The sequence below is a fragment of the Myripristis murdjan genome, chromosome 11, assembly GCF_902150065.1.
Source record: "Myripristis murdjan chromosome 11, fMyrMur1.1, whole genome shotgun sequence".
Classification (NCBI taxonomy): Eukaryota; Metazoa; Chordata; class Actinopteri; order Holocentriformes; family Holocentridae; genus Myripristis; species Myripristis murdjan.
In genome coordinates, this window is record NC_043990.1 from 7,982,527 (window position 1) to 8,007,358 (window position 24,832).

The following is a 24,832-nucleotide window of genomic DNA, read 5'->3' on the forward strand; positions in this document are numbered from 1 at the left end:
GTGTGTAATTTTTTTTGTCTGCTGTTCCTTTGACATTTTTATTTCTGGGGGGGTCTAATAAAGCAGGTACATCATCACAGGGGTATGCCAGGAGGAGATAGAAAAGTTATTCAAAAATCTTGTTTTAAAAAATGAGGGTGTCTGTTGAACTGTGTGAAGTGGTAAATAACCAGCCACATATACAAAAATAAGGTATTTTCCACGAGAGCATTCATGATTTTTTTTTCCTTAAAACGCCTATGCGAGTTTAATACCATGTACTATTAACTGTGCTATGAATTTCATAACATTAAGAACAAAACAAAGATTTATGTCAGCCTTAAAAAGGTGGTTAAAGTGAGCTTAGGCGCCTCCACATCCCCCATGGGACACAATTATATGTGTACGGCGACTTTCCTACACTTCACAGTCTTTTTGTCCCCTATAATATTCCTACAGGGACTTATTGCTGTGATGGTATCTTTTAAAGTGCATGACAAGAGGCTACAGTATTGGGATTAATTTCCTCTAACTTCAACACAAACACAGTCGAGAAAGGCTTCCCTTGTTTATAGTTTGATAATATTTCTGAGCTGCCCCTCTAAAATCCACCATAGGATTACTACAGCTGCACAGGTTCGGCATTACGGTGGAAGTGCCTCTTGGTGACGCTCTGCTGACATCACTCTGCTCTCCCCAGTCAGCCTCCCGCACCACACCGACTCCACACCAGCGGCTCTCTGCCTCTCCACTCCCACTTTGTTTCCATTTCGCTCCGGTCACCGTGGCCAAGGCGCACCACATACCAGCCGTACCTGTGCGCACTGCGTCCGCCCCGCGCGGGGAGGGGTTTGGCTGTTTCTCTGTCATTTCCAGACCCAGAGGAAACAACAGCACGGTCCGGATTGAAGACGAGGGGGAAACACACTCTCACGGAGAAGAGGAAGACAGCCGCAACTTGGCTGATTTCATCCCAGGCGGTCTGAACTGAAGCCGCACCGCGAGAAGTTTTTCCTGGCTGATCGGTGAAGGAATAATTTGGAGCCCGGTTGCCCGCGCAGCGCTGTTGTGGATATTTACGTCCACCGAGTCTCCTGTTGGGAAGAATGGCGAGAGATTACGCAGAACGCTGCCCCGTCTCACCGGTGAAAGGCACTTGGTTGGTGGCGGCCGCGATACTTCTCTCAATCCAAGGTAAGGGAAACAAACCGAGCCGTGTCTGATCACCTGGGAAGGGGAGCATGACTTCTTTTATTCGTGGCTTCTCGCAGTCACGTTCCCATGCGTCCACATTCTGGGTAACCTGGCTGCACTCCTCCAGCCGCGCTGCCGCGTCCCGGCAGGGCGGCGTGTTCACCGCTGCGCCGTGTCCCTGTCCACTCTTGGATGGCTGTGTCGTGGACCTTTGGACGTGCTATGTCAAAGTTTATGTCCCAGCACACGGGCCGGCGTGTGTGTGTGTGTGTTTGCGTGTGTGTGTGTTTGTGTATGTGTGTGTGGAGTTTGGGTTCGCCATGTTACCATGCAAGGTGTGGCTCTACTGGGTTTATATCTTAATGCCTCGCAGCTCCAGACAGCAGGTGTGATTGCTCAGGAACGGCCACCTAATCCTTCCTGAGCCTCTACAAACCCTTGCAACGCGTATGACCTGTAATCTTTGTTTACCTGTTGGAAAGCGTCGAGCGGAAATGGGGCGCAGCCACGGCAGCGCTCGCATGTCTGATTCATAACCCTCCGCTGTGGAACAGGAGAAATTGGTCCGTCATTATCCAGCGCAACAGGGTGCTGATGGGAAAACGCAGTCTCGGCAGGAAATGAGGGCAGCAAATCGCGCACGGCCCCTGATAGGCTATCAGGTGGCCCTTCAAGAGGACTGCTACCTGACCAGGAGACCCCTATGAATACAAATCAGAATAATCCTATAATGAGTTTCAGAAGGATACTATGCAAATGTATTAGTCACCACAGGAATATTACAGTGACACCCCAGTGGATACAATACCTTGAATTATGATGACGCTGCCATAAACTTATTACTGAGCAATGCAGACACAGTAAAGTCCCTATAGGAATGTTATAGCAATACAGTACGCCACATAAAACATAGTAAGGTCTCGATGAACTGAATAACGAGTAGCCTGTCACTGACACAAATGTTGTGGTAATACGTCATGAGATGCAAATACCATAAAAAGCTCAAAGGTCACTTCGAACAACCAGGGGCAGCAGTGCCAATAGGAATATGAGGGGTTTTACTCTGATACCATAGGCCATAACACCACAAAGTACAGCCAGGTTTCAATTACTGACTGGAGAGTGATTATGGTAACATTACTTTAAATTTACTGTAACACAGACACCGTGAATGTCCCCAACGAACTACTGTGGGAATGTTATAGTACCATAGGTGATAAAGACGCTATAAAGTCAGATTGGCTCTCAATGAACTGGCTCGTGAGTGCAGGCACATTGTATGTCTGCAGGAATATTACGGCGATGCCCCGGGAGATAAGAGATACTGTAAACTGTGATAAACTCATGATTGTGTAAGTCCCTATAGGAACCTCCCACTGATTTCTTGTCAGGAACCAGCTTGAAAATTAATAACAACAGGAGCTTGGGCTACAGTGATCGGCATGAAAATCGGTGAGCCAGCTCTGTCAGCATGAATCTGCCAGCCTGTTGTTTTCACCTGGGTGTAACCAGTGTAATCTGTCAGAGCTGTCCCCAAATTGTCACCACGCACGACGAAGATGGGTCATTATGGAGCCTGGAGATACATTGTCTCCCGTGCTGGCGCGCCTTGGAGGCCTGATTCTGAGATCAAAGCGGAAATGGGAAGACAAGTTATTTCGGGGCAGCGAGCCGCAGAGCCCCTGCTTTACATTTGCTGTAGCATCTGTTGCGTAATCCGCAACACCGTACGAATCAAGCCACTTTAAATTCATGAACAGCGATTTTACAAAGTGTACAAGGCAGGTTGAAGATTTAATCTCCGCTGGAATTTGCTTTGTAAGGAAATTCCTGTTCTCCATACATAATTGGAACAATGTAAGCCATGAGTGCAACCCCTCCTCCCCCAGAACAATAGCACAGAAACGAGGACAATAGTGCAACAGACCCCAGCGCTGCAAGCCATGCAACACAGGTTTGGTGTGAGGCTGATAGATGCTCAGTCGGGACTCTGCTACAGCGGGGCCTGTATTGTTTAAAAAGGCGTCAGATCGTCATGACAGAAACCCCACAGGTTATGAATTAATTTGAACGTGAAACGACATAACTCTCTTGTCAGGTGAAAACCTCCGCGCACACGCATTTCGGTTGCCGAGGCACCGCTCTCACCCGGAGTCACTTTCACTGGATGTAACAGCCGAGTCAACCTGACCTGACATGACGACCAACACAGGTTTCCAGTTCAGCACCGGGTCACGCCTGCGGGTCGATAACCTCTCAGCGTGCAAAGTCGTGCCAGCAGTGATGGAGCATTTTTGAATGTGCCTCCTCCGTGGCCCTGAAACTTTCTCTGTTCCATTTAAAAAGAACCCGGTTAACCTTCACTTTAAAGAAAAAGTCAAAATAGAGTCGCGAGGATATCATTCCACAGCAGTGATAATTAAGTCACTTCAGGTGCCCCCAATCCCCCACCCCCTTCAGCCCTCGCTTGTCTCCATAGACTTGATCCTACGCTGAAATGTCAGTGATGATGAGTCCCCTCGACGGATCGGTGGAGACGAAGGGCTGATTAGCTTATCACTTGGAGAGCAGGCGGCCGATGATTATCGCCCTGAGAGCAGGGAGGCCTGATTATCGAGAGCTGTTATTAATGAGTCATCGTCAGCCACACATTGCGTCATCTAGCTGTTTGTTGTTTGCATATTTGTGCAGTCTGTGTTGTGGCTCTGATGTGGAGACACGCTCGGGTTCCCCTCCCCATGCGGGAACAGCTAACAGTGAAAGGGAGGGGAAGGGGGGGGCAGAAGGGTGGCGGAGCGATGATGGAGATGAGGGAGCCTTCGCCTGCAGGGCCTGGCAGCAAGCACCCGCCCTGTGCTGCGGTGCCCTTGAGCAAGACACAGAATCCTAAGATGACCCTGTGCTTCAACTTGCCTGTGGAGATGGAGTGTCCTCTGGTATGGCATCTGTTCATTTTTTTTTTTTTTTTTTTTTTAAAAAACGTTAGAGCCTCATTCTTCTGTATTATTTTGATTAATAATGTCTGCTTCTCTGCAGTGCCTCGCCAAACATTCATACAGTTTGACACATCTGGGAGCTGCCGAGCACCACCAGTCTGACTTGGCCACTGGGCAGCGGCATGTCGAACATGATGGTTTTTTCTTTTTCCGGGATATTTTATTTGATTAATTGTTAGAACGACAGACGAGAGGCCTGCAAATATTCATTGTTTCTTGAGTAAAATGGCACAAAGATTAAAAACACCATAAATAAGAACTGTATATTTTTTTTTTCACTCAGCATATGTCTACCTGCAAGCAATCCATTCAGCTCCCAGGCTTTAAAATCACTTTGAACTGCCTCCTCCCTGTAAACAGTCTCTATGCAGCGGCTTCAGTCCCCTTGTGGCTGATGGCAGATACGCTAAACGTGTCTCCAGAGAGCGGTGGTGGGTGGGGGGTCATGATTATTGCCTTCAGAGCTGATCATAGACTTCTCTGCCGAGTTGAAATGTCAATGACTGTGTTCAGTAGCTGCAATGCTTTGAACCAGCCTCTTTGGAGAGGTGTAACAATATGTTTTAGAGCATAATACCTTTCCTCTGGTCGTGCGCTCACTTATTTACACGGCGGTAGCTCGGCTAATCATTGATGAGGGGAGCCAGGGGTTCCCACATGAAGTAGATTTTATTAAATGAACTTCATCTGTGTAGGCCTCACGCAGTGCTTAAAAAGACAATAAAACAACCACTAAACGCCTGTGACTTACGCAACAGAAATACTGCAGCTGAATTTAAAACAAGGTTGAAAACTTGTAAGAGAGCATTCAAATACTGAACGCTTATGTAATGAACGCATTAAATAAGGATTTAAAGTTTCCTCCAAGACCCAGGTGGACGATAAACATGCTGCTGTCATGTGCGAAGCAGAAATGAGCTGTTTTGGGTCCCGACCTGTTGTTTACGGCACGTTGGCCCCGGGCTAAAATGTCAATGGCTGTGCCTCGTGAGCCGAGGGGTGATTATCATCCCCCCGAGAACAGAAGGCTGATGCTTATTGAGGGTTTATTAATGACTCATTCCAACACATGCCGCATAGTAATGCCTGTTGCTGTTTGTGTTAAGCCAATTTGTTTGTCATTGTCTGGGCGGTAATGTGCCCCTGCAAGTGCCGCGGCGGTGATTCTCACCTAGGGAAGCACCAACGCCGCGGCCCGCCGCCTCGAGAGAACACGTTTGCTTCTTAATTACCGACGACTCATTGATCAGCTGACAGAATTGCACATCGCGTTACGTCACGCCGCATAATGTGATCCGCTTGCCTGTGCTAATGTTTACCATTTGTTTTTTTTTTTCAATTCATGCCCCTGCTATTTCGTTATCGATCAAGGCCTAAAACGTTAATGACTTCCCACAATTCTTTGAGGGGCTGATTGAGGATGGACTACTAACGAGGGGATCGTGTTGCAGCGTGTTGCGTAATGCTGTTTTCATGTTGCTTTGTATTTACGGGAGAAGTTTGATGATGTGCTGTAAAAAAGAAAAAAAAAAAGAAAACATCGTCAAGAGTATCAGTGGCCAGGGGTTGGCTCAGCTCGGCAGGTCACCCTGGGAGATTTGGAACCGGTTGTCATGGATACGGCTTTTGTGGACGAGACAATTTCACGTCCCTTTGTTGTGCAACCGTGTGGCTGTATGTTTCTTTGTGTGAACCCCTTAAAAGAGCTGGCTGTAATTGAGGGGCTGAGGTTGGACTCGGGGGCTGCATCACTTCGGCTTGCTGAGTTCCCTCCACTCTTAAAGGAAGAACTTTTTAATTCATCACTGTGCCTGCCAAGGGGGGGAAGAAAAAAAAACAAAAAAAAAAAAACAAGCATGTGTCTGCACTCGGTCAGCGTTTTTTTTCCTCTGTCCACTTTTGAGGAAACCTGTTACTAAGCGAATTCGTGATCACGTTTCCAGGAATAACCCGGATCATAGCGGATTCCTTGGCATTCCTGCGCGACTCCTCAGCAAACAGGTGTCAGTGGGAAGAGGGATTGCAGAGCGTAGCAACAGGAACAAGGCCATGAATCACAATGGAGCCGCTCCAAGGGAAGCTGGAGGAAGGTTTCGCTTCAGCTTTCAGGGTCCAGTCAGCGCGCGCCGCATCCACAATGCCTTCTGCACACACACACACACACACACACACACAAGCAAAATTATCAATTTGGCCACCCTCCCCCGTTTGACTTTTACCTACATGCAGACTAAAAAAAAAAAAAAAATTATAGCAAGCCTTTCAAAGCCAGCCCAGTCTTTCATTTATTCATTCCTTTATTTGCTCTTTCTTTCTTCCCTCGCTCTTAGTCTCTCACACTCTTGGGCTCATTCTTTTGCTCACAAGCCTACTTTCAGCCGGCCTGGCTGGCTGGCTGGCTGGCTGGCGCTCCATGGTGGCTCCCGAGCGGGAGCCCTTTTGTTGAAGCAGCTTTTGGTGAATTAAAAAGGGTTCCACCCCCCCACCCCCCCCCCCCCCCCCCCTCCTCCTCCTCCTCCTCCCTCCCCTCCGCTGCCCTCAGTTCTTCAGGGCCTCATTGTTTAGAGAGAGAGAGGGAGCTGGAGGGGGGTGAGGGAAAGGGGAAAAATTCAAAGTGTGAAAATGTTTAGATAAGTCCTCGTGCTGGGCTGTGCTCTGTCTGCTGGTCTGTCCTGAGATCAGTCTTACCTCAGACTGCTGGGGCCTCCTCCTCCTCCTCCTCCTCCTCCTCCTCCTCCTCCTGTTCAGCTGCTGCTTCCTCTCTAGGTATAGTGACAAACTGGGAAAGGCTTACACTTCTTCTTCTGTGTGGGAGTGCAGCGGTAGGTCAGGTTGTCGTTTCTCGACATTTGCAGTTGTACTCATGTGAGCAATTAATAACCTCAGCGACATTGTTTTCTGTGCCTGTGGCATCGCGGAGGCTTCGGCCTTGTCACCGCTTCCTGCTGCTGCTCCTAAACAGCCACGGGTTATTGTTGTGAGCAGGGTGGGGAAATGCCAGAGGTCCTGATAAAGTTGTGCTGCGGCTGCTAAATGAAAGTCCTTTATCTTCCATCGAGGTCCTTCTCCGCTCTGAATGGTTGGCACAGCAGTGAAAGGTCTCGGGGAACATGAGGACGGCCCACAGCTGCTCTCAATTTGAGCTTTGGCATATCTTTGTCTTAAAAATGTCCCTTGTTTTCGACTCTGTGTCGTGTTCTTGTAAATGCCCAAACAGCGCCGCGTTAAGGGCGTGGTTTGTCGTGCTGCAAAATGCGTACAAGCGGCGCCATACCAGGACGTACAAAGCAGAGTGGAGGATCTTTACGCACCTGTATCAAGGAAAAACAATTGACTTCCTCCGAGTTAATGGAGGAGCGCTGAAGTAATGCAAATGGGATCGGGAATGAATCGCGCGGCGTGTACAGGGGCAGCATCGATCGAGCTCTGCCTCCACGTCCATAAATAAGCAGCCTGCTCTCTGTAGCCTGGAGACTGTTAGCAACAAGTTGTAGAGGTCAGCAGTTAGCAGAGAGAGAGGGAGGGAGAGAGAGAGAGAGAGAGAGAGAGACCCCCTCTCCTCTGCATTGATGAAATGTTAAAAGAAAACAGGAGCTAAAGTCGTGGATTTGTGTGTGTGGGCTAATAGCCTGCCTCCTCTCTCACCTCTGTCAGCATCTCTGGCTGCTTCAATATCATTGTCTAAACCCACTGAATCGCCGGGGCCTGTGTCTGCGTCTGTGTGTGTGTGTGTGTGTGTGTGTGTGTGTGTCCCTGCAATGACGATGCTCTCTGTTCTCTGCATATGCACTGACAGTTTTGTGTATCATTAGCACAGCACCAGCTAACATGTCTCGCCCTCCCATTTACCAGTGACTATTGTTCACACTGCAGCACATCACACACACACACACACACACACACACACACACACACACACACACACACATTAAAGGAGAAACCAGTGTCATTTCCAGTTTATAGCCCGTTTACTACACTCTACGTCTAGTTGACATCAGACTGCACGATTTATGTAATTACATTTGTTAACATTTTCTCATTTTCATTTATTTTTTAAAAAAAGTGCAAAAACTCAGGCGCCTGAAATGAAACAGAGACGCTCTCGACGAGGAGACGCGAGCGTGACAGGCGAGGTTGTAAAGCGGCCGATGTTCTTGAGGGATTACTTCCAGGCGGAGGCTCGCGTTTTTTTCTTCCCGCGCCGGGTGCCGTCAGGTGATTGACAGGACGCGGAGCGCCACGGCAGAGGATGTCGGCGATTGGGGAAAAATTCAATCTACTTCCTGTGTTTAGGGTTTGGCGTCCGCCCAGAGGCCTGGTCCAGTGAAAGGTCTCTGAACTTTGTGGACTGGTAGTTGTGTAAAAAAAAAAAAAAAAAAAAAAAATCAATTCAGCTGGTGATGTTATTTATTTCATATTATTGTATTGATTCTCCAGCCCCATGTATTGATCTGTATGGTTGGTTTTCATATGATCTACATTTTAGTGCCCTGTGTTAAGTAAGTGCATTGTGCTTTTTTAAGGGATTAAAACTGGAATTTGCGACTTATGTCAATTTGTCACTGAGTTTATCATATACTATGTTGTATATATTATCAGTTTATGCAGGTGTTTTGCGATAAGATAGATAGATAGATAGATAGATAGATAGATACTTTATTCATCCCAAAGGAAATTCCCAGTTTTCAGCAGTATCCACTGATTACAAGATTAAATAAATAAAAAAATAAAGAATAAGAGATGACACTAGAGATCTAAGTGCAACAATGTGCAAAAAAATGTGCAAAATACCGTGTGCACAGGTGTATACAATGTGCACAGATGTAGGTCAATGTGCAGATTTAGAAGAAATATACAGTATAAACAGATGATAAATAGCAGCAAGCAATATAAACACTAAGTTCAGAATAAGTTCAGCTTTAAGCCCTGTTTATACATTCTCAGGCACTATTGAGGTGTATTGTGATATAAACTGTATTGTATTGTGATATTTATTGTATTGCGAGGCCCGTGCCAATAGCCAGCTCTGTGATTGATATGAAAACTCTCATGAGGATGACACATGACAATGAAAGTGAGAGAGAACAAAACCAAACGAAGGTGTTTGTATTCACTGTGATGGATTACCTCGCTCTGCGGAAGCGGTTTCTCACACTTCACAGAATGAATGGCAGCAAATGTGTTCGTCTGAAGGGAGGAAAATGAAACGTGATACGTGATAGGGACGATGTCGACGGCTAGCCTCGGAAAAATTGGCACAAACCTCCGAAACGAAACAACACAGCTATTATCTCACATTCACACAATGTCACGGCGAACGTGCGCGTCACAAAATGTGCGGACGGGCTAACTGGAAGATTCCCCCTGTCCCGTCCCCGCGGGGCAGGAAGTAACCCTCATTAATTGCTTTCGTACCCCCCAGTAATTCAGCTGCTGATTGAGAAATGCATTCTGACAGCTGCAGTGCAACACTTTGTCTTTCTGTCTTTCCTCTCTCTCTCTCTCTCTCTCTCTCTCTCTCTCTCTCTCTCTCTCTCTCTCTCTCTGGCCTGACACCGCACCGCCCTCCCTCCTGTCCTCTCTTAAAATCCCGTCTTTCCCTTCGCCACTGCAGGGCTCAAGGATCGCTTCTCTTTTCAGACGACTTCGTGAGTGGACGCTCTCTGATCAATTCAAAAATTGAGCTTGTTTGTTTTGTTTTTTTGACATGAAAGGGTGAAGTTTCCTGACACGAGACCGTTCAGTATTCGAGGCAGATTCAGACGCAGTCAGTCTTCAGCCAACTGTTGCTGATGGACGTTTTCATATGCATGCACTGCAAAAACGCAAAATCTTACCAAGATTATTTGTCTTATTTCAAGTCAAAAATGTCTTATTTCTAGTCAAAATATCTCATTACACTTAAAATAAGACATGATCACCTCAGAAGTAACTTGTTTTTAGACAATTGTCTCTTGTTTCAAGTGAAAATTTACTTGAAACAAGTGAAAATTTGCTTGTTTCATTGGCAAAATTTGCCAGTGGAAAAAGTGAAAATTCACTTGAAATAAGTGAAAATTAGCTAGAAACAAGAAACAAATTTTGCCAATGAACAAGCAAATTTTCACTTGTTTAAAGCAAATTTTCACTTGAAACAAGAGACAGTTATCTAAAAACAAGTTACTTCTGAGGTGATCATGTCTTATTTTAAGTGTAATGAGATATTTTGACTAGAAATAAGACATTTTTGACTTGAAATAAGACAAATAATCTTGGTTAGATTTTGAGTTTTTGCAGTGTGATAGATTTACAGAGTTCTCTCCAAGACAGGATTTTCTATTTTATTTTATTTTATTTTTTTTTAATAGTATATCATTGTCAAATTACTTGTGATATTGCTTGGCTGTCCTATAGGCCCCGTGGGCATTTTTCTTGCAGCGCATTTCATTATTTCTCCTCCCTGCCCGTGTGCCACAAGGATCTCTTATTGTTTTAAAAAAGGAGGATCCGGCCCGAGTCGCTCTCACTTCGACCAGACGAGAGAGCGCAAAGCTGATTTACTGGTTGTCCTTGTAAAAGTCTGTTTGTCGTTGGGATTCAGCGTGAACGTGGCTGAATGTGGCGCAGTAAATGGCGCTCGGTGATTAAAGTGGATCAGATTTGTGGGATTTGTTTGGTTGTGAGCGCCATTAGCGTGTAATCATGAATAATGTCAGCACAGCACAATAATGAAAAGGCCAATGTTTTAGCATTGAGATCAGAGTCTAGTTGTGCCACAGTGTCTCTGTTTCTCTTTCTCACCTACCTTGTGTGTGTGTGTGTGTGTGTGTGTGTGAGAGAGAGAGACAGACAGACAGAGAGAGAGAGAGAGAGACATGCTCCCTCTGTTAGGTGCAGTGACAAAGCCAGGGTGGACTGTGTGCTGATTGAGGATGTGAGTAGCTGTGACAGACTGGAAAAAGATCTGCTGACCAACTCAGCTCCCCTGAATCAGACAGGACACACACACACACACACACACACACACACTGACACACTAAAGCATCACTTACTGGAATATCTTTGACATCATTTCCCTTTAATCTCTTCTCCTCTCCTCTCTTCTCTCCTCCTCTGTTAACCTTAAGGTACCAGACAATGATGTCTTTTTTTATTTTACTATAAAGCCTTTCCTCCCTCTTATGCCTCGCCTCATCTCCACCTCGGGACACGCGTCCCAGCCAAGTGGCGTGGGGATTTAACGCCTGCTAACGGCTAATGGCGACGAAGCCCAAGAAATCATTACCGCCGACGCACGATGTTCCTTTCACCAGCTGTTTTTATTTATTTATTTATTTTCAATTTTATTCAGGCACAGAAATCCCACTTCCTACTGCAGCTCCAACCATGAGAGGAATCATTTAAAAAAAAAAAAAAAAAAAAAAGATGCTTTGCTTTCTTTTGAGACATTCAAAGTTTCAGGGGAAAGTCTGGCATCCAGCTGGCTTCTATTTACCGGTTTCTCATCGCGTGTCATCACCTCTCCATCTCCCCCCGTCCTTCCCGTCTCGCTTCACCGTCAACGGTCCAGCAGAGGCGAACGTGCTGCAAAAATCCATACGAGTGCGGTTCCATTTTATGCCGCTCAAGAGGGAACCGTCTGCAGCAGCGTGGCAGGGGTGGATGCAGGATAATTGCGTGAAGTGGGCTTCTACAATAGCTGCCACTTACTGGTGGGTGGTCCACTTGTAGAAATGATACACCGCCAGAAAACTGTGTTTAGGTTTAGATTTCCCCATGCTGTTTCGAGCAGATGAAGCAGAAAGCAAAACAGAAACACTGAAAACATATGCGAGTCGGGTTGCTTTATGGGTAGCACTCCCGTTCGTTTATGTGAGCGGTGATATGAAACTGAGAGGAGGTGAAAGTGAAACAAGCTCATCTGCTAATCTCTGACCAAAGGAAAGGCGCCCCAGCTAAAATAAGATTATCTAAAAAAGAGTGCAGCTACCCTCTATCCTGTTGACACGGTTTGGTTCGGCAAACAGAAAAAATATCATCTGCAAGGTTGTTGTTTGACTCATCGCCAAGGCTGATAACACTGTAACCTTAACCGTTTTTTTTTTATTTTTTATTTTTATTTTTTTTTCATTTTCAGTGTATGTGAGTGTTTTTTAAACTAACAAAAGGTCAAAGTCAACAGAAACAAGGTCTCCCACTGAGCTTTTTATTGTACGTAGCATATGTATGTGCTTATGTACAGTTCAATCACCAGGTGTTCTCACAGATTATTTATTTATTTATTTTTGTCTATTTCTTTTGTTTATTCACATTATTTATTCTTACTATGGGTAAAAATGCACAAATGATCATATGCTAACACGTTGTTTATGTGTATATGGGTATATGGTTTAAAAAAAAAAAAAAAAAAATTGTAAATTGGATAAATCGTATGGAAGTCAGGTGATACAGGAGTTACCGAGTAGTGGAGAAGGGGTAGGATTTAAATAAGCATACGCTTCTTTCTACTCCTTTTTGGACATGTTTTGTTGTTTCAGCTATTCTGTATTGTTTTTTTTTTTTTTTTTGCATTGTGTTTTGTTTTGTTTTTTTCACATGTTCAAAGTAAAGCCTTCATTCATTAGCAAACTGATGAAAATGCAGCCCCCCTTCTTAAACCACAGTCTCACCCCCCACCCCTCCATCCCCTCATAGCAGAGAGAGTAAAGGGGTACACTACAAAAACTCAAAATCTTACCAAGATTATTTGTCTTATTTCAAGTCAAAAGTGTCTTAGTGCTAGTCAAAATATCTCATTACACTTAAAATAAGTCATGATCACCTCAGAAGTAACTTGTTTTTAGACAATTGTCTCTTGTTTCAAGTGAAAATTTGCTTGTTTCATTGGCAAAATTTGTTTCTTGTTTCTAGCTAATTTGCACTTATTTCAAGTGAATTTTCACTTTTTCCACTGGCAAATTTTGCCAATTGAAATCAAAATTGTCTAAAAACAATTTACTTCTGAGGTGATCATGTCTTATTTTAAGTGTAATGAGATATTTTGACTAGAAATAAGACATTTTTGACTTGAAATAAGACAAATAGTCTTGGTAAGATTTGCGTTTTTGCAGTGCAGTGGGTTAGTTTAGTTGAATATATTAGTCTAATCTTCCTGGCTCATTAATCCTTCATCTTAATCTGAGGTCTGTGGCCTGAGGCTCTGAAAGCAGCCTCACTCTGCTGTGTATTGATAAATCCATGGCACGCTCTGAAGCAGCAGACGGATCTGTAATTGCGCCCTCTTCTCTCAGCCCCGCTCCTCTGTCAGTTTCATATCGGAGCTATAACATTCTCTAAACTCTATGCTATAAATATTCAATTCTATACCATAATGTAGTGCGTTCACTCTATAGAGTAGAGTGTCAGCATTATGATTAAAGGGACAAGTAGCGAGGTGTAGCTGCAGAGGAGCGAAAGGATCATAAAGGCACACGGCTGCCTGTAATTTTCCTTTAATAATTCTGTCATTATTCAGTCTGCGCCGCTAAAAATTCACCTGAGACTGAGCCGCCTCCATAATGAAATATTCTGGGGCGTGGGCATGATTACAGATTTAGCTTTTTACTACGGATGTTTGGTGTAATCCAACACGAGAGCAGTAAGAACAGTTATGCTTTTTCCTTCAACAAGGCCCTCTGGGGGTGGGGGGTGGGGGGGTGCTCCCATTGGGCTGGCCCACCTATAACAACAAATCACCTGCTGCTTATGTAATGATGTATGTCATTAAAGGTCAAAATGTAAGGAAATATAAGGAAGGAAATATAAAGAATGACAGGGTTCTAGCCATAATGCAAATTTCACTCTGCGTTTCCGTGTTGCTGTTTTTGCTTTTGGGGAAAAAAAAAAGTGAAAAAAACATTAAATTCATTTCCCCAGTGCTTCACAAGGAGGTAGGATTGTAAAATGGGAAATGACACTTAGCGAGTGGGCCTCTAACGAACCCATCCCCCGTCCCAGAGTCAATTTGCAGGCGCTGGGCTTTGAGAAATGTGAGGATGATTTCTTAATCCCCGGGGATGTATGTGAGGACGGACAAGGAATGCTTCAACTGTTCTCATTTCCCACCACACGGACGTGCTGATGGGTGGCTGACCGGCTGACTGGCTGCCTGGTTCGCTGGCTGGACACAGAGAAAAGGGGCGCTAATGAGATGTGTGCTGCTCTTTCATGTGTGTCTTCCTTCTCTTCCCATCATGCCTCAACCTTGAGCGTCAAGCTGTCTGACTGTTCACGTGCAAAGCGGAGGGATCCGAATCTTAAAAACGGATTGAACTTTGGTGAACATCGGGCTTTTTTTTTTTTTTTTTTATTGATGACGATTGAGTTTGGGGCTTAATGAGCTGCATGCAGCAAGGATGAAGCAGGGAAGGATGGAGAGAAGAAAGAAGCGTAGCTAAAAGTTAGAGATGGTTGATTGGTGCGTCAAATGGTCAAATTAATCACGCAAAAATGCTGTCAGTGAAATTGATCACATCGTTACGATTATCTAAGATGATATGTGAGCTTTTCTGAGGCCAGGGATGTGACACTCCTGAAATATTTCATATGATATAAAAGACTCATTAATGCTGATGAATTGATTAAAAGAAGTCACTGGGCTGAAACTCTTAACAAGTAATTAGTCGACTATTTGTCTTGAGGGAACAGGCTCGTCGGTGTCGGGTTGATGCGGAGGCTCGGTGGGAGATGTACTTCATGCAAATCATCCCCATGCTCATTTTTGTTAAAACGGATGCTTTTAGCCGTCGATATGACTACAGTCAGCCGTCCAAATGTGCTCCGGTGTGTCGGCGCAACTTCCACAAACCACAGCGGGGACCGGAGTATTCCCTGCGTTTGATTTACACATTCACATCACAACTTAATTTGGCCTTTTGGGGTTGTTGTTTTTTTTTTTTTTTTTGACAACATTCCAGTTCAAATTGACATATTTTTAAGTCTCTAATTATCTTTGAGTGTTTGGCGTTCCTGGCGTGCTCCTCTCGGGCTCACGATTGTGCACCGTGGCTCAAGGCCTGGATTCTGCCACGCCGTGTAAGCACAGGGATCGTCTGTGTGCCGTTACAAGTCAGGAGAATTAAGACGACGATGAACATTGTGCGTTTGCCTGTTACACTTGAAGATGCAGTCGCATTACTGATATGTTTTGCTCATTTGAAACAAACAAAAAAGTGTGATTGGTGATATAAATGAATACTACAGTGGTCCCTTGTTAATCGTGGGAGTTACGTTCTAAAAATAACCCGCAATAGGCGAAATCCGCAAAGTAGTCAGCTTTATTTTTTACAATTATTCTAGATGTTTTAAGGCTGTAAAACCCCTCACTACACACTTTATACACTTTTCTCAGACAGGCATTAACATTTTCTCACTTTCCTCTCTTGTTTAAACTCTCAAAGTTCAAACCTTTGTAGAAAAATAAGTCCAGTAAAAAAAAAGCAGGCAAAATTGCACCAAAAAAAATCCGCGAAACTGCGAGGCTGCGAAAGGTGAACCGCGTTATAGCGAGGGACCACTGTAGTATAATTTATGTATGATAAGTGACATTAAAACCTTTGCCTAGCAAATATTGACATTTCAAAGAATGACATTCTTTTTACAGTGCAGAGGTTGAATTTTTAGCGTTTTTGTCCAAAAATGGGGCTGCTTAATGTATCAATAGAAACTTGATATTGTCATTAGACTACATATTGTCTGGCTCCATTACAGTAAAGTGATACATTAAAAAAAATCATTATATCAACATCTTGTGTGTGTAAATATCTTATGAAAGAACCAATAGTCACCAATAGTCATCCCTACAACATGCTCACAATATTGATATCAATGTATTTGGTCAAAGATATCATCATATTAGATTCCATCCACATCCCCTGATTTCAATAAAAAGTGAAATTGAGTGGTTTGGAAGTAAACTTGGTGCCTGATCCGCTGTACGGTCTAAGCAGATTGCATGGAAGGCGTCTCAGCGCAGAGCTTGTCTTGGCACCCCTTCAGCTCACGAGCTTTGGGATGATCATGATCGTGATGTAATTGCCTGTTAAAGCCGAAGACTCAACAGGCGCAAACGGGTGAAACGCCAATGAACACGCGGCGTCTCCGGGCCGGGGTGCGGCCGACGCCACGGCGTGGACGGCGTTTCCTAACCCTGACCCTGACCCGAGGCCGCGCACGGCTCTGGGTTCACTCCGCGTCTGACTCGACAAGTCTGGCTGAGCCGTCATCCTGTTGCTGCTATTCCTGGCTCTCTCTTTTCTTTTTTCTTTTCTTTTTTTCCCCCTGTTTTATTGCAGTGCCGGGGTTAGTGCACTGTGACAAGTCTCATACTCCCTGTTGAGTGTCAGTGTGTTGGGCCCTTTTTTCCTGGAATGACAACGAGGGAGGGTGGAAGGGAAGGTTCAAACATGCCATAAAGAAAAAAAAAAGGAGATCAAGACCCCCCCATCCTCCACCCTCCTTCTCTTCTGTCCTGATTCTCTCTCTCCTCTCTGCCATCTCTCGTGTTTTATTCCCGGAGTCTGTCCATCGGTGCGTTTAGAGCCGCTGATGGAAGGCACTGGTCGCAGGCAGACATGCTCATACATGTGGATTTTCCTTCAAAGACACCCATGCGCTCCTGCACACACACACACACACACACACACACAAACACACACACACATTGGTGATCCCTGTGTTGCCCCTTCATCCACCGATTCTCCCCTTCACACACACACACACACACACACACAAACTGATCACTACACGTGCACTCACCCTGCCACTGCTTCTCAACACACACAGACATCAACCCTAACCTTTTACTCTCTCCATCGCTTGCTCTCTCACATACACACACACACACACACACACACACACACACACACACTCTCTCACACACACACACACACACACACAGAGTCACTCTCACTCTGGTGGAACCACTCTGGCAGGCCCCCTGACAGCTATCCAGTCTCTGTCTCTCCTTGCAGAAAACAGATAAAAGCTGTTTTTTAAAGTCTTTTCCCATGTCATCCCTCTCAACTCCCGTCTTTTTTCTCTCGGCTGCCACTGAGGTGTGGGCGGTGGTGCGTATGTGTGTGTGTGTGTTGCTGTATATGTTTGAGTATATGTGGGGGAAAGTGCTGTATATTTTTGTATCTTTTTTACATGTGAATGTGTGAGTGTGAGATGGAGAGAGAGAGAAAGAGAGGAATGTAGTGACTAAACCGTCTGTTTAGTATGAATAAACTGCAGCTAGAAGTCAAGGTGGCTGGACGCTGTGTAAGGTAGAGCAGCAGGGGTTTTGGCCCGCCATGCATCCACACACACACCGGCTCTGTCTCAATTCAGAGGCTGTACGCTACCGAGGTCGTATTTGTAGGCTGATTACGTCACGGCGGAGCGGCAAGTGCTGTCCCAGTTCAGTTTTACCAAATGCAGCCGACAGATCCAGCCTATTTCTGACTCATTTGCAGGAAACACCTCCACGATGCTTCATGGCCGACATCACAGCCTACTTCCCAGGGTACCTTTTGGTCCAGTTGAATTTCTGGATCAGCCACCATCGCTGGAATTATGAAGCATGTTTTAGACCGTCTTAATGTTTATATCATGACGTTTTCATAAGTTTCATTACCACCATAGATTCGGTTTAGCTGTTAACTGTATCCGAACAACGCCTGTAAATGCAAGTTTAGTTAGATGAGTTAGATAGGCATTTTGCATGATGTTTCCATAGCAACCATCAGCGCATCAGTTACAATGTAGCCATGTGTACAATTACTGTAATTGGGATAGTCTGTTGCACTTTGTGAGGTGTAACAATTATCTTAATTTCCTGCATCTTCACGAAGACAAAATAAAATAAAATACATAAAACTACAGAATCCATGTTGTCCATCTTGAGAGCGTTGGAGCTGCTTATCGTTTGGTTTCATGCACAGGTGTTCGCCGACACACCTCCCAAACCTACTTCGGCATTTTACGCTGCATCACTCGAACGCGCTTCGGGAAGCCTCGATCATAATGACGTAGGAATCCTCCGCAGGCTACACCGTCCCAATTCACTAAACTTTTAGTTCCGGTAAACTTGATATCGGCACCGACATCGGACGCCTCCTACGTGGGCACCGTGGGCTGTGACCTAGTAGTCATCTAGCCCTTCGATTGAGACACACACACACACAGTGGATTACAAATGACGGGATGAAGGAATGACATGGATTCTTCATCGTCATGGTGTGGAGATGGATGTTGGTGGGCTGGTTAGTCGCTGGTTGACTAGTTGGTTGGCTGGTTGGCAGCTCAAGCAGCCTTCCGGATGGCCACGCGGCTCGTCGGCGAGTTGGTTGGCGTGGTAACTGGGTGGTTGGTCAGCTGGACCGGCGCTCCCACGTCTTGTCTGCTCAGCGTAACGGAAAAAACAGAGAAGGGCATCACTCTCTATTCTGTCACAGATGGATTAATTATGAGCTTTAATCAATCTGTTATGAGCGGCCTAATACACACACACACACACACACACACACACACACACACACACACACGGACGTGGCCACACATTGATAATTAAACGAGATGAGATCATACATGTCAGTTTTCTCATTTTTTTGCCGCCACACATCACAAAGGCCCATTCCACCTCCGGCAGAGCGCCACAACGCGTGCAGCCCGTCATTAAATGCAAATTGGCCCGGCGTCGCCAAATTACAAGACTTAATTGATCAAATTGATTTAAACGGTTTGGACCGCCCCGGCATGTGTCACGCGACACAGGCGGCGGGTGAAAAGCGCCTGTTATGGAGCAGCTAATCATGCGGACGCGTCAGCGCGACGCCGAGCCGGGCGGTGGGAATGAATCGAGGTAACAGTCGGAGTGGCTCTCGCATTCAGAGGAATCAATTAGCCCGGTGCCGTATTCGGAGCGAGGCAGGACAAAGAGGGAGAATTAGGGAGAAATTTAACAAGAATAGGACAGACAGCAGCTGGTAACTAATCCAATAAACCATTGTCTGGTATTAAAAAAAAAAAAAAAAAAAAAATGCTCCCACGATCAAAGAGATTAAACCCAGAGCCTGAAGTCACTTTTTAATAATAAGAGGAGCAATTAACCATGTATGTCACAGAAACACACACACATACACACACACACACACACACACACACACGTGCACTGACATGTTTGGGAAGTGCATGCGTGTTCAAACACCACACGTCTGTCAGCAGGAACAGAGCAGAAAGAATAGCACTGGCTGATGTGCTTTTTCAGTCACACACCGTCTTTAATGTATAGTGCACACACACACACACACACACACACACACACACACACACACCGAGCATGCGTCTCCTGGAGCTGACAAGCCTGGCTGTGATGTCATTTCAGAATGAAGAAGAAAAGTAGTTTTATTTGTCCTCGTTTAGTTTAAAAAAAAGAGAGAGAGAGAAATCAACCATAAGACAGTGTGTGTGTGTGTGTGTGTGTGTGTGTGTGTGTGTGTGTGTGTGATGCTCATGCCTATAGTTTCCCGTGGTGATGAGAATGCAGTTCATCTCTGGCTCTCTCAGCAGGAGGTCATCTCTGCTCTGCCTGAGATTTGAAATATTTCCAGTCAGGCTTCGCGTCGAGGTTTACCCCCCCCCCCCCCCCCCCCCCCCCCCCCCAGCTACTTCATCATATGTGTGTGTGTGTGTGTGTGTGTGTATGTGTGTGTGTGTTGGCGTATCTGTCTGTCCTTGATTTGACTGTGTGTGTGTGTGTGTGTGTTTGTGTGTGTGTGTGTGTGTGTTGGTTTATTTGCCTATGTGTTCTGTCTGTTTGTCCGTCCTTCATTTGACCATAAGTGTGTGTGTGTCTGGTTTGTCTGCCTGCTTATATTCCAGTGTGTCTGTGTAACAAACAGACGCAGCAGGCCTGCTGTGTGTGTGTGTGTGTGTGTGTGTGTGTGTGTGTGTGTGTGTGTGTGTGTGTGTGTGTGTGTGTGTGTGTGTGTCGTCTGCAGTAGTCTGGTCTCAGTGCAGGTTACCCCACTTGCAGCATTCACACATTCCATTACCATATATGGGCAGCAGAGCAAAACGCAAAATTATTGTTCAACTGCCGCCTTGTTTTAATGTAATCTCTCCTCCTCCTCCTCCTCCTCCTCTCCTCTCTCTTCCTCTTCTTTCCTCTCCTCTTCTCTTCTATGCTCTCCTTCTCTTCCTCTTCTTTCCTCTGCTCTCCTCTCCTCTTCTCCTCCTCTTCTTTCCTCTGCTCTCCTCTCCTCTTCTTTCCTCTGCTCTCCTCTCCTCTTCTCTCCTCCTCCTCTTCCTCCTCCTCTCCTCTTCTATGCTCTCCTCTCCTCCTCTCCTCTTCTCTGCTCTCCTCTCCTCCTCTTCTTTCCTCTGCTCTCCTCCTCCTCTTCCTCCTCCTCTCCTCTTCTATACTCTCCTCTCCTCCTCTCCTCTTCTCTCCTCTCCTCCTCTTCTTTCCTCTGCTCTCCTCTCCTCCTCTTCCTCTTCTTTCCTCTGCTCTCCTCTCCTCCTCTTCTCTCCTCTCCTCCTCCTCTTCCTTTTCTCTCCTCTACTCTCCTCTCCTCTTCTCTCGTCTCCTCTCCTCCTCCAATCCTCTTCTCATTTCCTTTCCCCTCTCCATCACCTCCTTCCTGCTATTTGCCATTCATTTCTCCGCCCCTCCTTTTCTCACCATCTCTCCCTCTTTATTTGCCGTTCGTCTCCTCTCCTCGTCGTATCTCGTCACCTCTCCTCCTCGCTGCCTCCTCCCCCCCCCCCTTTATTTACCATTCATCTCCTCTCTTCACCTCTTCCCGGTTTTCCTCTCCTCTGCTGTTTGCCATTCCTGTCCTCCCTCCCCTCCTCGCCGCTGCCCACCACACACCGCTCCTCTGTTTGCCGTTCATTTCCTCTCTTTCCCTCCTCTCCTTGTCATTCATCTGCTCTCTTCACCTCCTCTCTACTCTTTATTTGCCATTCATATCCTTTCTTCTCTCCTCCTCTCCAGTGTTCCCCACTTCTGTTCATCCCTCACCTCTGTTTTTTTTCCACTCTTCTCCTTTATCGCCAGATCTGTTTCATTTTCAGACCCCATTTCTTCGTCTTCGACTCAATCAATTCATCCAATTGGCTTTCCTCGCCGCTTTCACTTGACTTTCCCTCTGTTTCCCCCCCCCGCCTCCTCCCTTCTTCGCTCTATCTGGACATCTTTTGATATCCTTGCCTTGCTCTCTCTCTCTCCTCTAGCTCACTTCCTCGACCCCTCTCTCTGTTTATCTCCCTCTCTCTCTCTCGCTCTCTGTGCCTCTCACCCCGTCGCTGTGTCTCATAGTTGTGATCAGATAATGGAGTCTGCAAGGTAAACCCAGACAGACGGAGGTGCTCACCGCTCTGCTACGGCGATGCAGCCGGCCGGCGTCGACGATGGGATTCATAAACGCATCATCTGAGACTGTTTCACGAGGATTTACTCACCAGGGCTTCTAATTGTTGCACAGTAGAGAATCAGACTGAAGACATGAAGCCTCGAACCGGCTTTTGGTCCACACGGGGCTTTCAGGTGATGTCATCCGCCATCACAGCCTTTTTGGAGGTCCTCAGTTCCCGGGCAACAGTGGCTGAGAACAGCTGATTGCACTTATAAACTTATGACTCAGCCCGTCTCCCCGACAGCATAAATAACAGCCAGATTTACAGATTTGCAACCAGATACTGTAAATAGATAGATAGATAGAAACTTTATTAATCCCTGCAGGGAAATTGCAGTGCCGTAGCAGCAGATAAAACAGCAACACAATAAAGACGGTAAAACCACATTAAAAACAGACTAAAAAGTGCAGTAACATAAATAAATAAATAAATAAGTAAAATAAGATAGATGGATAAATAGGTATACTTTATTGATCCCAAACTGGGAAATTCACACGTTACAGCAGCATCATCCAAAAAAAAAAAACATAAAATAAAATAAAAAATTAAAATTAAAAGTATATATAATAGAGACTAAATATACGAAATATATACACTAAAGACAATAAGTAAATAAATAAATAAAATAAATAAAATACAATGAAGACCACAGAGGCTGAGGCACTATAGGCCGTCAGTAAGGCAGTGACTAAATAAAACTAAATAAAATTATGTAAATCTGTTTCCAGTAACCATGACGGAGCCGCGATTGTGCAATTGCGCGATTTTACACTTTTTTTTTTTCCCACCAAAAGCAACAGCAACTATATATAAAAAACAGATATTTAAAGGGACGTGCTCGTTTTTATTTATTTATTTATTTTTTTGTAGCTTTTTCTCGGAATCCCAGTAAGACGAAAGGCTTATGTCATCATTTTTTTTAAAATCATGATGTCAGGAACAGATTCCACCACTTCACTTCCCGCTGACAGACTCTATATACGGAGAGTGAGACCATCACGTTGCTAAGCGGGCGACATCGGGGTGGGGGGGAAATGCCGGCATGCTAAGCGCGTTACGGCTCGTCATTATTTTTGTCATTGCGGCTTCAGAAATAAACAAAATCCACTTAAAAGAAATGCAGCAACAGTTGATGCAGGGCGGCAAATATTTAAATATTTCACACCTCCGTTAGAGGATCTGTCTTTGTGTGACAAAACTGGGTCACACTGGCAGGCATGAACACAGCCAATATGTTTTTTTTTTTTTTGATCAGGTGTGACAGTTAATTTGTTACACCTGCACCCGGTCAGCTAACCACCGTTAATCTGTAGACCCGGTTAGATTATTCACCACTCACACCACACCCAGATTTTTAACATAAAACATCTCTCTTTTTATAGGCCATGCATATATTTGGTGTTTATTTGTGCATAAGTAACAGTCCAGTTAATAAATGTGCTCCCCTCATAGTGTTTTTAAGCTTTTCAGATTGTAAATAAAGCTCATATTTTGAATTTATGCTCAATAATCCACGTGGCGGTTTGTCTCTCTGGTACGTCTTTTTTTTTTTTTTTAGGCGGTTTAAGCTGGAGCACATTTAGTTGAATGTTTTGCAAGTCAAATGCAGATTCATCTCTCCAGCACAGACACAATACGTGCTCACCTGGCTCACACACACGCACACGCACACACACACACACACACACACACACACACACGTGGTGGAGGCGCTGTTGGAATTGGCTGCCATTGATCGGCTGCATTGTTGATATTCAGCGCCACGCCGGCAGCTTCACGACGGTCGCCTCAGACTTGTTGGCGAGGCGACGGCGACCCGGCCCTCTAAAGTCCGGAAAAAAAAAAAAACCAGGAGAAAGACATGGAAGGAGAGCGTTTTTCCTGCTTTCCGGCGAGAAACACTCGGTGTTAATGATTACCGGTGAAAGCGAAATTGGCTCTGTGCCCTCTCTTGTCTTTCTTTGGCTCCCGTCTCCTCCCCTCCCAGCCCCCTCTCTCCATGTCTCCCTCTCTCATCTTGTATCTCTGTCCTCCTCGTTCACTTTCAATAACTCATGCAGTCGTCCTCTTTCTAGGCTCGTTTTTTTTCTTTTTTCTTTTTTTTTTTTTTAATTTGCTCTCTTGTTTCTTGCTCTTGTGTCTCTTTAGCCTCCTCGCCCTCCTCTCTTGCTTTCACTTTCACCTCCTCTCTCGGTCCTGTTTTATCTCCCCCGCTCCCTTGATCTTTTTTTTTTTGTGTTGTTGCGCTCCTGCTTTCGTTTCCCCTTTCTTTTCCTTTCTTGCTCTTTCACTTTCTGTCTCTTTTTTTCCGTTGAATCCTCTCCCTCGCTCTCTCCTGGCTTTTTCTTTCTTTTTTTTTAGCCCTCTCTACGTTTCTCTCGCTTTGTTGCTGCCTTTCCTCTCGCTCTCACACTTTAAAAGGCTCCCCGGATTAATCCTATGCTACGCTGTGGGTTTCACTCTCTCCCCCTCTCTCTTCCTATCTCTCTCGCCCCTTCCTAACAATCCCGCCTGTTTTTCTTTTTTTTTTTTTTTCATCCCGCTCTCTTTTCACCGTTTTCTCCATGAACTCCCTCGATCTCGGGCTGACCTTAACTCTCTGCTCGACGGCGGGTTGGGTCATGTTTATTTTAGTGGTTGTCTGTAGTCGTGACCTCTCACCTCTTCATTCACACCTCTGTCTCGCTTCATTCCACCTTTTCCACCTCTCCTTTCCACTTAAACCTCTCTTTATCCCCCTCACGAGCTTAATGCAGCCATGTGCTTCCTGCTCTCTTGCTTTTTCTGCCGCTCTCTCTCTCTCTCCCCCTCTTTCCTTCTCTTGCTCTCTTGCTCTCTTTTCCTGGAGTCTTGGTCTCTCTGTGGCAGCAGACTGTAATATCAGGGTATGTGTAGGTCCCTTTTACAAGCAAAAAAAAAACCCCATAAATTATCAGATTTCACAGCGTTTGAACCTTCTAAAATGTCTTAAAGTCGATCATTAGAGGTGTTGCAGGAGTTGCACACATTTCAAGAGGCGACCGTTTGAAAAAGCAGGTAGCCACGTGTGCACGATAACATGTGGCAGCACAAACCAGCTTATGATTTGAAGAAATGTCAAATTATGCACATGAGTAGGCAACGGGCGCTGCATGACAACTCACCATATTTGGGGGGAAAAAAGGCGATGAAATTTCCCCGTCAGTTATTTTCTGTTCTCAGTTTCACTTTGTGTGTGTGATGGAAGTGTCGGGGTTTCCCGT

General features: G+C 45.3%; 1 protein-coding gene across 1 annotated transcript in view; it reads left to right on the plus strand.

The window, feature by feature from the left end:
- Positions 1-701: 701 nt before the first annotated feature.
- pvrl2l (PVR cell adhesion molecule related 2 like) overlaps positions 702-24,832 on the plus strand; it is a 195,546-nt gene continuing 171,415 nt past the window's right edge. Inside the window, exon 1 of the mRNA XM_030063027.1 lies at positions 702-1,173. Within this exon, the coding sequence (XP_029918887.1) occupies positions 1,086-1,173 (88 nt within the window). The 5' untranslated portion in view covers positions 702-1,085. The remainder of the gene's footprint in view (positions 1,174-24,832) is intronic.